This window comes from Thunnus maccoyii, chromosome 1 (genome assembly GCF_910596095.1).
Source record: "Thunnus maccoyii chromosome 1, fThuMac1.1, whole genome shotgun sequence".
Lineage (NCBI taxonomy): Eukaryota > Metazoa > Chordata > Actinopteri > Scombriformes > Scombridae > Thunnus > Thunnus maccoyii.
The window spans coordinates 35,173,167-35,190,161 of NC_056533.1; the positions used below are offsets into that span (position 1 = coordinate 35,173,167).

Consider the following 16,995-nt stretch of genomic DNA (forward strand, 5'->3'; position numbering starts at 1 on the left):
TGCTATATTGACACAAACTGGGTAAAATTTGAACCCAGTGATTTTTAGTGTGAAGAAAAACAACTTAATAAGATTTGGAATAAGTCAAAACCCAGAACATATGATGGAATAAATAAAAAAGTAATCTGCCAAAAAGGAAAAGATCTCTGTGTGCCCAACTGAGATGTTGTATCTCACCTTTACATTTAAAAACAGGATGTTATATTGATATTTATTACTTGGAAGATGTTGAAATTATGAATTTTGTAAAGGCAGCTTTCATATTGTTTTGATTGAACATGAATGTCAATTGCTGGAAGTTGTTGCTCAGATGTTGTATTATTGTGTGTCATGTGGGACATAAAAATAAAAATTCATTCATTCAGTTTACAGTTCACTCTTAAGGCTTTTATGGCAAACCAACAATGTGTTAGTCTGTCTCTACTTTCTGACATGAAATCCCTGAATATAAATCTCTAAAAACATGTCACAGATGTATTTTAAAAAAGGTTCAGTAACTTCCTGAAACAGCTGGTCACTGTGGTTTTTAGGAAACGTTACTCAAACAGGAGGAAACGGTACATTTGTCGGGGACTATTTTCAGCTGTGGATTAATACATATTTGGTGCTCTAGTGAGTATTTTTGGCAGCAGGACGGTGTGTGTGTGTGTGTGATTGAGTCAAAATAAACCACAGTGTGTGTGTTCATGGTGATGAAGGAACATGTCACCAACTGCAACTGTGTGGCTCACTGATGTATTTTTAATAGTTTTTTGTAATAATAATGTGTCACCAGCTGTATCCTTTAAGAAGAGATCATTTCAGATAAATCCAAACCTAAAAACCTAAACTAGAGTTCTCGTCATGGTCCCACATTGTCTGGAGATGCTTCCAGAAGAAAAATTCCTGGAGCATTTGTTTCAGGCTCAGCTGCCGCCGCCGTCGACCCTTGTGTCTGAAATTCAATTCTGAGGACAACTGCTGCTGGTCCCTCACACACACACACACACACACACACACACACTGAACCAACATCTATAAAGAGACCCCTAAGCGTTTCCGTTCATCTTTCTTCTCCTCTACTGGCCGCAGGCAGGAGTCAGCTGCAGTCAGGATGGCAGAGTAAGTTATTGATCACACTGAGGGATGACTTTCTGAATCCACAAAACTCACAGACAAACTCTTATCGTTTTCCTTCTTCTTCTTTTTTTCTATAAAGAAAAAAGATGTCGACGTGCCGGAGGAATCATCTCAAGGTACAGTAAGATGATGATGATGCCTCGAGTTTTTAAAGTTTCAAATTTGTGTTTGGTATGTTGCTCTCCTGTTATCAGTCTGAAATGAAATATCATCATCACCATCATAAATTAAACATGGTATTTTATTAAGAAAAATATGATATGATAATAATGAGAAACCCACATTTTTTCCTGTACATACAAACCATTTATTTAGAGATTTACCATTTATTAAACAACCAACCAGATTAAGGAGAAAACAGCAGAAAAAGACTGTCAACATTAATACACTGCTGCTTTTTTTCATTAAACTGACATTTCTAGTGCAACTAATGAATAGATCATGAAATATACAGTATTACTTTTTGCCCTATCAGCAGCTTCTCTGATGATGTTGATCAGTTGTTCATTGGTTGTCCAAAAATTTGGTTCATATAAAGGCATTTCCCAAATTTATATATACAGTACTGTGCAAAAGTGTTAGGCACTAAAAGTGGAGTGAGGAGGCTTTTAAAAATAATGCCATGAATAGGTTTTATTTGTCAATTAACTACAAAGTTGAGTAAGCAGAAGAAACCTAAAGTAAATCAATATTTGCTGTGAGCAGCTCGGTTCACCTGTACGCAGTGTTTCAGGTACTCGGCAGGTCGGTTGTTCCTGCATTTCGGAGAACTTGCCACAGTTCTTCTTCTGTGGATTTCAGTGTCTCAGCTGCTTCTGTCTCTTCATGTTAATCCCAGACTGACTCCATGATGTTGAGATCAGGACTCTGTGGGGGCCGAACCATCTGTCGCCTTGTTCTTCCTGTAGCTGAAGATAGGTCTTTATGACTCCGGCTGGATGTTTGGGGTCGTTGTCATGCTGCAGAAATACATTTGGGACCAATCAGACGCCTCCCTGATGGTGCTGCATCATGGATGAGAAACTAAACATCTAAAGTGCCTAAAACTTTTGCACATTATTGTATATGTTCACCGTCCTCAGAGGATTATTCCCCCTTAAGTCAGAAATGTGTTTTTCTTCTTGTTCCTTCAGTTGGATGTTTGAGCTTCACTGTGCAGAATGATGTATGCATAAAGATTATTTTCACATTTATCTCCTGAAAGTGGAAAGTTTCTCTGTGTTCCACGTGAACCTATGAGCATGGTTTGCTCCTCTTCCTCCTCAGAGCTTGCTGCTGCAGATCGGTGAGGCGATGCTGAAGGAAGAGGCAGAGGAGAAGGAGAAGGAGAAGATGATGTACATGGAGGAGAAATGCCCTGATCTCTCCATCCCTGGCTGCATGCAGGAGCTCCAGGTAAACCTCGACCACCTGGACGACAGAAAAACACTCACGGATGTTCACTAAACCCTTCACACAAACATGACTGATGTAGTTGTTGGCAGGATGAGTGTTGTGACTGTAGAGCTGATGTACAGTTTTAGTTCAAGTCAACTGGGTATGTGCTGTACTTATTCTATTCTATTATACGGTATTTCGTCTCAAGGCCGTCCGTTTTAATTTTTTCTCCTTTGATTCTGACAAATAAAGTTTTATTGTCAGGTTTTAATAACAGAAGGCTGAAGGAAGAGCATTGTGTTGTTGGCAGATGCGGCGCGTTCGACTACTGTTTCGGACTTTCTGCCATCAAAAGGTGTTTTATAGCCTGTGATTGTAAAATGTGAAGTTGCTCATTTAATTTTATATTTCCAAGAATATGTGGCTGAGGATATTTAATATGAAGTCATCTTCCTCAATTAATATTGAGCCACGTCATCCAAAAAAGCACTCCACCATAAAGTTTTACCTGTGAGGAAGCTTTGTCAGAGACGACCAAATGAAATCAAGCAAACTTACCTTAACACAGCAGCTATTGTATTGGTATATCAGATAAATAGTTACATTTTGTGTTTAAAAAGTCACTTAAGCATTTTATTGTGAAGTCCTTGTTAACTTGAATAATTAGGAATTAGGACTGTAACACGAACTAGGAAATGCACGTGCCCTGTGAACTGGGGCATTGTCATCCTGGAAGAGACCACTCCCATCAGGATACAAATGTGTCATCATAGGATAAAGGTGATCACTCAGAATAACTTTGTATTGATTAGCAGTGACCCTTCCCTCTAAGGGGACAAGTGGGCTCAAATCATGCCAGCAAAATGCCCCCCACAGCATAACAGCAATCACACAATAATAAAGATCTGGATAACAATAGTGTGAATCCTGTCGAGGAATATTGTGTTGTATGTAAATAGCTTATGCTATATTCAAACAAACACAGAGAGCAGAAGATATATGTCCGTAACACAAAATGTTCAGAGAGTGAGTCCCCTGTTTAGTAAGTTGGACATGTTTGTGAAAAAAGTTTCCATCAGCAATATGAAGACTCATCTACTGTCTCTGTTTCCTGCCTGTCACCCCACCAGGAGCTGTGCCGAAAACTTCACAAGGAGATCGATCTGGTGGACGAGGAACGATACGACATGGAGATCAAAGTGAACAAGTCCAACAAGGAGGTACGTCTTCTAAAGTTTGACTTCCTGTCACCTGTTTGTTCATTTAAATACATATAAACTGTAAACCCAGTAAGTTATTCTTCACAGTCAGTTTATTCTGTCTGTTTGTTTGACTCTCACTGATTGTGACAATGTTTTACACCATGTTTTATTCAAACTAGAGCTCATTTGAATTAGAGCAAATTGTCTTTTTCTTAAATTGTGCATTGTGTTTCTGGACAATGAACAATATAAAACATTAAAGCTAAAAGGTTTTACAAGGCGACACAACCCGCCTCATTTAAGCCGATCATAGGTGTTTAGACATACACACTTTCCTACTACAGATAGTCTGAGTAACTGTCTTCTCCGACAGATCGACGACCTGAAGTTGATGGTTCAGGATCTGAACGGGAAGTTTAAGAAGCCGGCCCTGAAGAAGGTGCGGATGTCGGCTGACGCCATGCTGGCCGCCCTGCTGGGGTCCAAACACAAAGTGTCCATGGACCTGAGAGCCAACCTGAAGCAGGTCAAGAAGGAGGTGAAAGAGGAGGTGGGTGATTCAGATTTTTTACATTAGACACTGAAGGACAGTTTCAGCATGATTACATTTGATGTTTGACGTTTTCTGTGTTTTTATCTCTGAAATCAAAGTTTAAGATAAAACAACAAGCCATAATCGTCATTATCGCCACCTCATATGTGCTTTAAATCTACCTGGCTCTTGTTTTTGCTCATGTTTCTCTCAGGAGAAGCAGACCGCCGACTGGAGGAAGAACATTGAAGACAAAGCCGGGATGGACGGCAGGAAGAAGATGTTCGAGACAGAGGCCTGAACTCCAGTGTGTTGATCTGCATTATTCATTTCTGTGTATTACTGTGCGTCTGTGTGTCCACATTGTTGACAAATTGTATAAATAATAAAAAAGAATAAATCATGCAGTGTTTTTGTGTTTCATGGTAATAATTCAACAGAATTTAATTTAATTCATGACTGAAATAACATGTTCTACACAGGTAAATCAAGATACATTTCAGGACTACAAGTGGTAACAAGGAAACAAGAGAAATCAGATACTTTAAAGTAGAAAAATTAAATGAAATAAAACAAGATTTAAAGAAGGAAAAACAAACAAAACAGATCAAATACATCAGAACAATAAAAATATAATTTAAACCATAAAAAAGGCCTTTATAAAGAGTTTTGAGAAGTTATTTACATATATGATGAATATTATTATTAGTATCATTATCATTATGTAATAATAGTAGTATTTAGGGAACACTTGAAAACTGACATAAAGGTGAGTTTGCAGATTTAAGCTGGCAAATAAAACTCAATTTTATTCATTTCTGGCTGTTAATGATAATATTATTATTTTAATTGAATTTAATGTTGTGTTTTTTTAGTTAAGTTAACGGCAAACTTTTGTTAATTGAGTATGTTTCTTTTTTATTGCCTTGTGTGAAAATCACATATGTGCACATGACATTAAACAAACAAACAAACAAACAAACAAACAAACAAACAAAATGTTTACACATTCCTGCAGTTAAAGCAAAATGTAGAGTTATACATTTAGTTATATATTCTGAATAGTCAAATGACAGAAATGTTAAGAAAAATAAGATCACAATGAGGAATGTAGGCTCTGGATGTGGGAAACAGCAGTTTGGAGTTGAGGGAAGATGTCTTGGGCTTGTTGTGCAAAGTGTTTGCTTAACATGTGGGTAGTAAAATTGTGCAACCCATCATTTTATTCTTAATAGCACAGCTGGATCACGAGTAGGAAACTGTCCTGAGGCCCTGAAAACTCCAGTCTTATCTCCAAAACATTCATTTGTTTGTCCTTTTTCATTACCAAAATGTATTTATTTATTTATTCATTTTCTGTTTAATCATTAGTATCAATGTCCTTTTTGTAATTACATTATAGTTTTGTTAAATGCTGTTACACATATTCAATATTGGTGACTGTTTGTCATTTCTTCCCCTTTTCAATAAAGTTTTAGGGTAATTTCTTTTTTCTTCGGTCACGTGAGGACGTATGACGACATGAGCTAACCTGTGATACTCTGCTGAAAGCACTTAAAGGAAACCACAGCAGCAGCAGTAACAAAAGCAGGTTAACTAGTAAAATAATAGAAGTAACCTGTTTATCACCTTTTTAAAGAACAAGACAAGGCGCTGTGTGTGGCGCTGCTGGCCGCTGATTTTACCCAGAAACAGCCAAAATGACGGCGGCGGTGTTTTTCGGCTGCACCTTCATCGCCTTCGGCCCGGCCATCGCTCTGTTCCTGTTTACCATCGCCCGGGAGCCGCTGAGGGTCATTTTCCTCATAGCAGGGTGAGAGTTAACGTACCTTCATCACAGCAGAGTGACAGGAAACTTATCTTTGTCAAAATGGGGCGATAACAACACTTCCCTTGTGTTTAAATGGGTAAACGGCAGTGTTTACCAGAGCTAGCCTGCGAGCTAACAGACCGCTTCAGTAGCGAGCTATGCTCTACTTCCATTATCGGACAATGTGTTAGTATACTTCATTTCCTTCTTATTGTAAACCCGCACAATCACCCAGTCAAAGGTGTTCAGACCTTTATATAAAGACACACACATATATACATTAACCATTCGACAACTTTAGAGTCCAAATATTTTGTGATCATAGCTTCCGACTGAAGACATTCTTCCTGATGTTCTTCCGATCCTTTTATCAGCTGGTATCGTAAACTGATCTCCTATTTAGTTATGATGATGTTATTTTAGAGACAAGGAACAATAATGAAAAGGGCCAAACAAGCACTATCATGGATAATGGAACTCCGAGAATGTCCGATAATGGAACTGTCTATGACGAAGGGTTTGAATGGGTGGCACCGATTGTCCGTCACTTACAAACAGGCTGAACTTAACTCCACACTTAAGTAACCTCAGCTGCTTTGACATTATAAAGACAAATAAACGATCGTTTAATAAACAGTACAGAATCAGTACATTAGCTCATTGTTTTTTCTGACAGTGTACACAAGCAGAAGAAATTAAAGCTGCACACACAAATTGCACAAGTGGTGTTGAACTTGAAGTTCAAACGGCTGTCCAAAATTGAAGACAAACAGTCATTTGACAATAATATAAAAGATGGGTTTGCAATTTTTCAAGTCTGTCTTAATACAGTCAGGAGCACAAATGAACATGTAATCATTCCTCCTGTTCATACTGACCATTAGAAGATCCCTTCATAATGCACTTACATTTTAAGTGATGTAGGACAAAATCCACAGTCAAGTTTATCTGAAGCTAATATGAAGCTTCAGCGTCCAAATGAGTCAAATCAGGTAGATATCTTTCAACGTTACAGTCTTTTAGAGCCAAAGTTCCTCTTATTGTTACTATACTTCCACTGCAGCTCAACAGGGAAACACTGTCCTTTAATGCTTTCCAATCTGTCAGTGGTCAGTAGTGGCCTAAAGTGGGTTTGTTGGAGGTTGCAGGTTCAATGACCAATTCTTAACTTTAAAGCTCTCTGCGTACATAAAGAGTTTAAAATGTTGAGTTTGGTGACACTGTGTCGAAGAGGTGTTGATTCAACTCAACTCAGAAGGTGTTTTACCTCCTAGACAGCGTGAACGAGGGGTCGAAGATAAATATTAGAAACACCTGAGATTTAAAAGCTCATCCTTGACCTTTATAAAAAGCAGTTGACAACACAGCCTCAAATCAAGGTCCGTTTAGTAGCTGCTCTGAAACTTTCTATCATTATCTTGATTGGCAAATGTGATTGAAAGTTCCAGAACAGCTACTAAATGGACCTTGAAGTGAGTTTGTTTTGTTCAGTTTTGTTTTTGTTTTTTTTTCTTATTATTATTTGGTGCTGAATGGAGCAACCTGCCATTCAATGTCAAGGGTGATGAAATTAACATTCATGTCCGGCTGTCTTGTGCTCAGTGAGTCGTAAAGGACACTTCTGCCTGGTTTTGTACCTAAAATAGACAGCCTGTTGAAAAGTGAATGCCCTGTGTGAATTACTTACCTTAGAGCACTTATTTAGACAGTGTAAGACAGTCTGTCTATGTAAATATACATAGAATCAGGCTGACATTATGCAAAATAATACATTCAGGAACTCTCTTTTTTTCATATAATTAATCATGTATGTTATGTGTGTTTTTTTTTCCCTGTCAGAGCGTTTTTCTGGCTGGTGTCTCTGCTGCTGTCGTCTCTCGTCTGGTTCATCTCGGTTCAGATCAGTAACAAAGAGAGCGCATCGCAGCAGAAAGGTCTGCTCATCTTCGGCGTGGTGCTGTCCGTCCTGCTGCAGGAAACCTTCCGCTTTGCTTACTACAAGCTGCTGAAGTAAGTCACGGCTTTCACAGCTGTTTGATGGTTTCACACACTGTTGTTCTCAATTATTCAGATTATATTCACTCTGAGCCTTTTACCATCATAATGATTGTTATCAGGTTTCCATCACATCCTTTATGACAGAAATTTATTTTCAGAAACTATTAATTTAATCTTTAATATCTTGTTTCTGACAGGTGAGTTTTTACTGCTTGTATTTAGAGCTGCAACATTTAGTTGTTTAAGCGATTAGTTGATCACCAGAAAATTATTACACAATTATTTTGATAATCAAAAAATCATTTTTAAAGAAAAATGCCAAAATTATACTGGTTGCAGCTTCTCAAATGTGAGGACTTAAAGGCTTTTTGTGTCGTACATGATAGTAAACTGAATATATTTGGATTTTAGACTGTTGATGAGACAAAACAAGACATTTGAAGACGTCGTCTCGGGCTCTAAGAAATTATATCGGGCACTTTTCACAGTTCTGACATTTTATAGACAAAACGATTAATCCAGATAATAACTGTCAGATTAATTGATAATGTAAATAATAATAAATAGTTGCAGCCCTACTGGTGTCGACATGTCTGTGAAATAATGACCATCACAAATCTGACTGAAACATGAACAAGCTGTATTTATTAAAGGACCGGAAGCTACTAGATCAGCTGAGATCAAACATTGTTGTGTCCCAATTCCTGTTTAGTAATTATATACATTATATTCTACATACTAATCTTTATAGTTATACAACAAATCAACATACCTTAATATTTTACTAACAATAAATTATGTCATACATGTGTGAAAAATGTCTTCTAAAGATTATTGTCTTGATGAATCTGTTATTGTTTTGTCTATAAAATATCAGAAAATAGTGAAAAATGCGCTTTCTTAGAGCCTGAGGTGACATCCTCAAATATCTTGTATTTCTTATCAGCGGTCCAAAAAATCCAAAGATATTGTTCCCAAACTTTTGACTGGTTCTGTGTATGACACATAAAAACTTCAAATCCCCACATCCAAGAAACAGAAAATGTTTGTGATTTTGACTTATTAAAATAATTATCAAAATAATTGAAGATTAATTTTATGTCAGTCGACTAATAGTTGCATCCAGCTCCATTTCCTTTGTGCATTGCATTGTGGGACAATAGTGTCCATCGACAGCAAAGTCAAAAGACTTTTTTCAGGAGCCTTAATTGTGTCATTTTTCCAGTGTGGACACACGACACACTCGGACCAGCTAATCAGCAGCTACTGGAGGCCTCTACAGTTTTAATATGTCTGAATGTCTTTGCTGCCTAAAAAAACAACTTATTTCAACACGCAGAGACTTGAAACTTATTTGAGTCATGAAATCCATGACGGTGCAGAGAAAAACCTGTCTGATGCCAAAACTCTGAATTTTATAACTAAAGCAAGTTTCAAGTTTGTACAGGAAACCAGTGGAGGAGCAGAAGGATGCAACAAGTGTTTAAAACTGTAAAATGCTACAATATTTCTACAGCAGTAGAAAGTGTGGCTTTGTGAAAAAACATGTAAAATGTCAGCCATGTTTGTTTAAAGGTCAGTCAGCTGACTGCAGTGTCGAGACAAGGCGTCGATTGTGTGACAGTAAAAAAGACACAAAGTGAAGAAAACAGAAGAAATTCCAAACAGTTCACTTTGTTGTTACAGAGTTATTTTTCCTCAGTCAAAAATCTGATGGACACAATGACACATTGTCAAACAAATTAAAACATTTTTTGTTTAGATTCATTTATATTCAACTTTATTGTCATTGCACACAGTAAATACCAGTAGCAAAAAGTATATATAGAGATATATACATATAAATTAATGCACATAATTGATTATAGATCAGAGGTTCTATATGATAGAAATAATAGATCTAATTGTGATGTATAGAAAATAAACAAAACAATATACAAACATGTAAAACAACTGATATGTACAGTAGGAACAGAACTTAATAAATAGTATTTACACTACAGTAATATATAAGTAAATTTTGCACACACTTCTGTACTCACTAATCATCATCATCATCACAACTTGAGGAGTAGTTTCAGTGTTTTTATCTTCTTCGGTGTCACAGTTCGTCCCACTTTTCCCGCCTTTCATCTTTTTCTTTAAAGGCTCATTGTTGCAGCTCGTGTCGTCTTCCGTTCGCTGACATACATGTTTCCTATTGACGCTCTCGTTTTACGGCGTCACAGTGACACTAAAAGCCGACATCATGATGTGTGTGTTTATGTGTGTGTGTTTGTTTTCCTGCAGGAAAGCCAATGAAGGCCTCCTCACTCTCAGTCAGGAGGAGACCATGCCCATCTCCATACGGCAGCTGGCCTACGGTACAGTTTGTCTTCATATCTGTTGCTTTAGAAAAAGTTTTAATCCAGATTTTCAGCTGCTGAACAAGATGATTATATTTTTGTTGAAACCATGACCATGGTTCACCTGTCGTCTCATCACCTTTGATATTTAGATTAAAGTGTTTAAAAAAAATCAGTTTTTGAGGGGGAACTCCAGTGATTTTGCACATCTAATTCAGTTTATTTGTCATGGTCGCACTAATCAGCCTGTGAAAATATTTGTATGATGTCTTTTGTGGTTCTTTGTCACATCTGAGAACATAAAACTGAAGATGTCATCGGGGTTATTTTGGTTTGCGGTTGGTGACTTTAATGGAAAGCCTGTGATATAAACTGGGGGACTGGACTTGTGGGTATTTACCAGGCAGAGAGGATCTAATGAAATGTGCGATCAAGATGCATCATGGGAAGCGTAGGATGAAGGTTGTTTGGAGTTTAACTAGAGATTAAAAGTCAGGATATCTCTGTCTCTGCTGCAGTTTATCTTTAAGCCTCCACGCTGAGGCCGGAGGATTTATGTTATCAGGTTGTCCGTCCGTCCCGTTCTCATGAACGTGACATCTCAGAAACGCCTGGAGGGAATTTCACTACATCTGAAACAAACGTCCACTTGGACTCAAAGATGAAGTGATTAGAATTTGGTGGTCAAAGGTCAAAATCACTGTGATCTCACAAAAAATGTTTTTTTCGCCATAACTCAAGAATTCATATGCTAATTATGACAAAGTTTCACACAAATGTCTAAGACGATAAAATGATGAAGTGATAACATTTTATATCAAAAAAGGTCAAAGGTCAACTTCACTGTGACATCATAATATTCTGCAAAAACACTTTTTTGCTCATTATTCATAACACCATAACTCAGGAACAGAAGGAGAGATTGTGACCATATTTCATATTTGATCAGATACTGAATCAGTGACACTGATCTCGGTTCTCGGTTCTAATCTCGGCTACTTTGCAGCAGTGTCCGTATCTGAAGCAGCGTCAGGCTACTGTCAGCTTTATTGACCAAACATGTGAACACATGCAAGGAAAAATACACTTAATACCTTTTTATTAAATCCCTTTAAAGTCTTCACAACAAATATTATGAGTCTGGACAGACATGGACGTAAACTGCATGTTGACTGGTTGGTGGAGGTAGACAGGTGGTATTTGTAGTCTTTTTTTTTAATCTGTCTCACTCACGTCCCCGATATTATGGAGGAGCAATACTACCTCACTGGAGTAAACATAAACACATAACATACACAAACATGTTGATATAATTTGGTTATTCAGTTGTTCTCTGGTGGACAAAGTATGTTTCTAAATTACCTTCAACACATCTTTAGCATTTCTGTTGCTTATTGTGTGATATAAACACTATGACTGATATTGTGATAAGCTAATGTCAGCTGATAACGCAGCTAGAGCAACAATCACTCCATCGACAGAAAATTAATTAAATCAAATCTGAGGATTTGATGATTTCTTTGTCTCCTGTGACAGTAAACTGGATATTTTAGGGTTTTGAAGATGTCGCCTCAAACGATCACAAACATTTTTCACTATTTTCTGACATTTTACAGCCAAAACTAGTGATTGAGAAAATAATTGGCAGATAAATCAGTAATGAAAATGAACAGCAGCTGGACTCTAGTGTTAAATGTTCCTCTGTTTTTTTGTTCTGTCTCAGTGTCCGGCCTCGGCTTCGGCTTCATGAGCGGAGCGTTCTCCGTGGTGAACATCCTGGCTGACTCTGTGGGGCCGGGGACCATCGGGATCCACGGAGACTCACAGCACTACTTCCTGTCCTCAGGTACCAGTTCCCACAGAAACTTAAAGCTCCTGGAAAGGCAAATCCATGATTGGCTATTAATCATGTAATTTGGGATCTAATGTGCATATAGTAAACACCTAAATAGTATGAGAACAGCCTTTGACATAGTCTATGTAATTCTTTAGAAAGTTTCTCTCCCTTCACTTGTTAGTGGGTTGCATTTAGGCGGGGCTAAACTAGGGAATTTATTACATAATAAATACCTGCCCAATCATATTTAAGATAAAGATGATTGACGTGGCTATCTGGCCAAGCTGACTTCACAACACTCTCATCTCTCCCATGAGAAAACAGTGCAGTGCACTTTTCTTTGCTTTTAGCTAGAATGAGAATTCAAATTAGCCTGATATGGTTTGAAAGTTACTGTGTTAAGCTAACTAGCAGACTTGGGTACACCATTAATCACTGAGTAGATAAGTAGCTCAAAAGTGTAGCATAGCAATGCTAATGCTAACCCTTTTATGTAAGTGAATGAAAGATGCTAAAACACTTAGCTTTGTAGTCTGGAAGGTATAGTTCAATAAAAACAGATATGTGTCGTCTACTCTATTCTGCTAGTTAGCCAATTACTCAAGATAACCAGTAGACCACTGGGGTAATTGATAATAAGCTCAAAAGTTTTGAATAGTAAAGCTAATGCTAACCGTTTCATGTAAGTGAATGGAGAATGCTAAAATGATTAGCATCATACTCCGGGAGGTATAGTTAAATAAAAACAAAGATTTGGTTGGTCTAACCTGTTTTGCTAGTTAGTCGATTAGTCACGCTTTCTAACCAAGTAGGGTCCATTTCATAGATTTGGTATTTTATTCCATATCAGCAAAACGTTTTAGTGAATTAATAGAAAATAAAACGGTACTTGAGCTGAAAGTGAGCTGTCAATCAAACGTGATCTGAAATGGTTTGAGCAGCCAAATGAGCTGTTTTTGAGCTCAGTTTTCTAATAGTTATGAATGTTTATTTTCATTCAGATTTTTGCGGATGCTTAATGAGACACTCAACTTTGATATCATATATGTATTTTTATGATTTCAAGCCACGTTTCAAGAGGCTTTAACGTTTTTTGGACAAAGCCGAGTCCATCAGCTATTAGCTACTCTATGTACTTTGCCATTTTGATGGGAGTTGTCAAAAGGCATTCTGGGAAATATGTTAGATGAGTCCTGCATGTAGCGCTACACTTTTTTTTATTTTTAACTATTTGTTTTTTCAGCTTTCATGACCATGGCCATCATCCTCCTCCACATGTTCTGGGGCGTCGTCTTCTTCGACGCCTGCGAGAAGCAGCGCTGGTGGGCGGTAGCTGCTGTCGTCATCAGCCACCTCATCGTTTCTTGTTTGGTGAGTAATGAGGGGGGGGGGGGGGGGGGGGGGGGGGGGGGTTAGGGTTAGGGTTAGGGTTAGGGTTAGAAGAAACAAAAGCAAAAGGCCGTGCTGGTGTGGTTGTGAGGCTTGTTTGGTGTTGATTTCTGTTTCCTGTCTTCTCGTGCAGACCTTCCAGAACCCGGAGTACGTCGCCAGCCTGGTTCCCACCTACGTCATCTTGTTCCTGATGGGCGTTTGGGCGTTTTACTCCGCCGGCGGCTCGCTCAGAAACCTTAAACTCTGCCTCACCTGCAAAGACAAGGACTTCCTGCTCGCCAACCACCGGCCCAGATAACGCAGCACGCCAGGCAGCGTGCAGGACTCTCTATCCAAAGATCACCGAGTTCACACACACACACACACACACACTAAACACAGTTAAGGAGTGTTAACCCTCTGTTAATCTGCTTTTTCACTTTACACCCACTGGGGTATTTCATCATCTAATGTCCACAAGAAAAAAAAAAACAAAACAGTTAAAAGCAGTGAGTGTTTCCCGGAGGAGAGACGCAAAGATGGAGATTATTTTTTATCTCTGACAGTGATTCATGTCTAGTTCAGAAGCTCATTTTGTTTGTATGGATTTAATTCAGATCTGATGAAAGCGTTTTATTCAAAAAATCCAAAATGTTTGGGTAATAACAAGGTGAACAAACTGGCAAAAGATATTTCAACTCAGTCTTTAATTATTAAACATATTCCAATGTTTTCAACTCTTATCAAAGCTCATCAAAGCTTTCTTCTTTCAAATGTGTCATCTTTCAAAGGGTGGATTTATCATTCATGAACAAAACTCTTTGTGTATATATTTATGCATTTTTAATTCCCTGATATGTAGATAGTCACAGGTTTTCACCTTTTTTTTTTCCAAGTTGTGATGCATCATCTTTAGTCTTTGACTTTAAATGAACACAGCAGCTGAGAGGAGACACGACTGGTATTTATTATTATTATTTTAATCCCAGTTAATTTGAGATCTTCAGGACATGGTATAGATTATGTCATCATGACTTGTTGTGGTGAATTATTTTGATTCTAAACTGGACTATTTATCTGCTAATTTGAAGGCTAAAATGCTCAAAATTTCCATTTCAACAAATGAAATTTGCACAGTCATGGACATCACTATGTTTTTTTAAAATACTGTTCCAGCAGATAATCTGAATGTCAGCACAGTGATCACAAGTTTTGTCTCATTCTGAGAGGCAAGACGTTCAAACTGGCAGTGAAGATAAAGTGGAAACAAGCAGAAGAGGAATTAAAAAATTGGAATTGGTCAAGAATTCAGATTTTACCTTTGAAAGGCTCCGACACCTGCAGCTTCTGTCATTTACCTGACAGAAAATTAGCTTTTTTATGATGATTGGGAAAAGATAAATGTTTAATATCTCCAGGTAAGAAGATAATAAAGTCTTTATCTAAAGGTACCCAGAGTCAAATAAAAGCTCTTGGCTTCTTTTCAGATTAGCAGACGGTTTTTTGTACTTTGTTTTTCCTCACCATTATAAATAATATACACCATCATAAACTCATAAATAAGAACATAAGCTGATGAAGGTGATCTTTGAATGTTCGATTTCTTTGTTGCCTTTTTTTTTTATGTTTTAGCTGTTTGTGAGCGAGCGCAGGAGTTGATGTGACATGTTAGTCATTCCAAACAACGAATGTTTTTCCTTTTGCACCTGATTTTTGTTGTTTTTGTGTGTCGTCGTCCTACTTGTACAGTTTGTGTCGGTTACAATCTGCCGTGTTTTTTAAATGAGGATCGGCCGAGTTTTAGCGACTAGTTGTGTGTTCAGCGTGTCTTCGGGCTGACGATTAACTCCAGACGGAATTGAATTTGAAGTGTTAACACACGTAAAAATTGATATATGATTGAAGAGAAGTGGCATATATATGTATATGTGGCGTGTGTGCAGGCTAGTTGTTGATCATTTTTCCCACAATACATCAGTGAATGATTGATGTGGATCTTGTATCTTTGGTTAACTTTACCAGATGCACTCCAAATATTTACATCTTAATTTAAAGAACAAATAGACCTCTGAGTTTGCTGATCTTGTTGTCATATTAAACAAAACCTAGTAAAAAACCACCTAATTCTGGTTAGTTTGGACTTAAACCTTCACTTTCCATACCCTCATTTCCCATCATTCTCGGGGGCTCGTCCATGCTGATCACACAACCTGCGTCTTTAAACTCCACACAGTTTGACCACTTTGATTTTTAGGCTGTTAAAGGATCATTCCAGTCATCTTTGGTTGTTCAATTCTTAAATAAATCAGATTTTTTTTGGTGTTTTGGTTTCTCCTCATGTTTTTACTTAGACATGAATGCCTGAGAATAAACAGGAAGTATGTAAGAAATGCATGTACTGTAAATATCAAACTGACTGTTGTAACTGAATTTTTATGATAATTGATCAGTTACCTAAATTGATTTAACTGCAGAGTGAATTTTGTTGGTTTTTTTTTAAAAATCAAGATTGAATAAAGAAAAAGTTAAAATAATTGGAATGATCCTTTAAATCAGACCTTTAACAGTGAGAGAGAGAACATGTTTGTTGTCTTCTTATGTTTATATCTTTTTATGTTTAATGTCTTTTAATCTAAACATCACAATCTGTTGATTTCATGTTGCTGCACACAAACCTGTTGAGAGGAAAAAGCTGATAAAGTTGTGGTCATGAACTATTAAAAATTAAGTGAAACAACAGTTTGGATCTACACACAAGCCTACTTTATGATTTATAACTTTATGTCAACAAAGACTCCATGAAACTCTTATTTAACTCAGCAGATATTCTGGAAATATGTAAAATACTGATTAAATAGAAGCTTCATCATGAAATACAGTTTTCTAGAAACTGAATCGAGAAAGGCGAGTTCATATATTTGAGCTTCTTTCTTAAATGAATTTTTCTGTTTGTATTCCTGAATCATTAAATAATCATTTTGAATGTTGGGTGTTATCAGTTCTGTGTTTAAAGAGAAATTAATGTTCAGCCAGATGCAACTAAATGTTAATTAGCTTGTATCTTATCAATAGTTCATTAGTACATTTAAACAATCATTTCATCCGAATTTAACACTGTAGATGCAGAGTGAGGGTCTCTGGCACAACTTCACCTACTTCCAAGGTGCACGGAGAAGGGAAATAAGTCTAGAAAGATGAGAACTCCTGCAAAACACCTGTAGTATGAGGGACAACTTTATTAGTTGACCGACGCGTTTCTGCTTGTGGCCTTCATCAGGGTCATCATAAAACATAAAACACCATTTAAATAAAGTAAGTTGGGTATGAAAAAAGGTGAAAAAAAAATATAAAAGACAATCAATCATATACAAATAGACACATATCAGCCAATGGGACATCTACAT

General features: G+C 37.3%; 2 protein-coding genes across 2 annotated transcripts; both read left to right on the plus strand.

The window, feature by feature from the left end:
* The first annotated feature begins 1,093 nt into the window (after positions 1–1,093).
* LOC121898476 (troponin I, fast skeletal muscle-like) lies at positions 1,094–4,576 on the plus strand. Its single transcript, XM_042413567.1, has 6 exons — positions 1,094–1,101; positions 1,199–1,235; positions 2,386–2,514; positions 3,627–3,716; positions 4,072–4,248; positions 4,445–4,576. The coding sequence occupies exons 1-6, from the start codon at positions 1,094–1,096 to the stop codon at positions 4,529–4,531; spliced, it is 528 nt and encodes a 175-aa protein (XP_042269501.1). The 3' UTR covers positions 4,532–4,576.
* Positions 4,577–5,729: 1,153 nt separating this feature from the next.
* aph1b (APH1B gamma secretase subunit) lies at positions 5,730–16,125 on the plus strand. The gene is made up of 6 exons (XM_042418569.1): positions 5,730–6,043; positions 7,880–8,050; positions 10,328–10,401; positions 12,107–12,229; positions 13,464–13,591; positions 13,743–16,125. Exons 1-6 carry the CDS (start codon positions 5,931–5,933, stop codon positions 13,908–13,910), a joined length of 777 nt encoding a protein of 258 aa, XP_042274503.1. The 5' UTR covers positions 5,730–5,930; the 3' UTR covers positions 13,911–16,125.
* Positions 16,126–16,995: the final 870 nt, after the last annotated feature.

What these genes read in the sequence shown, in the direction of transcription:
- LOC121898476 (XM_042413567.1), top strand. An exon ending in TGAACAAGTCCAACAAGGAG is followed by an intron (nt 3,717 to 4,071) that starts GTACGTCTTCTA and finishes CTTCTCCGACAG; the next exon opens with ATCGACGACCTGAAGTTGAT. An exon ending in AGAAGGAGGTGAAAGAGGAG is followed by an intron (nt 4,249 to 4,444) that starts GTGGGTGATTCA and finishes TGTTTCTCTCAG; the next exon opens with GAGAAGCAGACCGCCGACTG.
- aph1b (XM_042418569.1), top strand. Translation starts at nt 5,931, where the DNA reads ATGACGGCGGCGGTGTTTTTCGGCTGCACCTTCATCGCCTTCGGCCCG. An exon ending in GCACTACTTCCTGTCCTCAG is followed by an intron (nt 12,230 to 13,463) that starts GTACCAGTTCCC and finishes TTGTTTTTTCAG; the next exon opens with CTTTCATGACCATGGCCATC. An exon ending in ACCTCATCGTTTCTTGTTTG is followed by an intron (nt 13,592 to 13,742) that starts GTGAGTAATGAG and finishes CTTCTCGTGCAG; the next exon opens with ACCTTCCAGAACCCGGAGTA.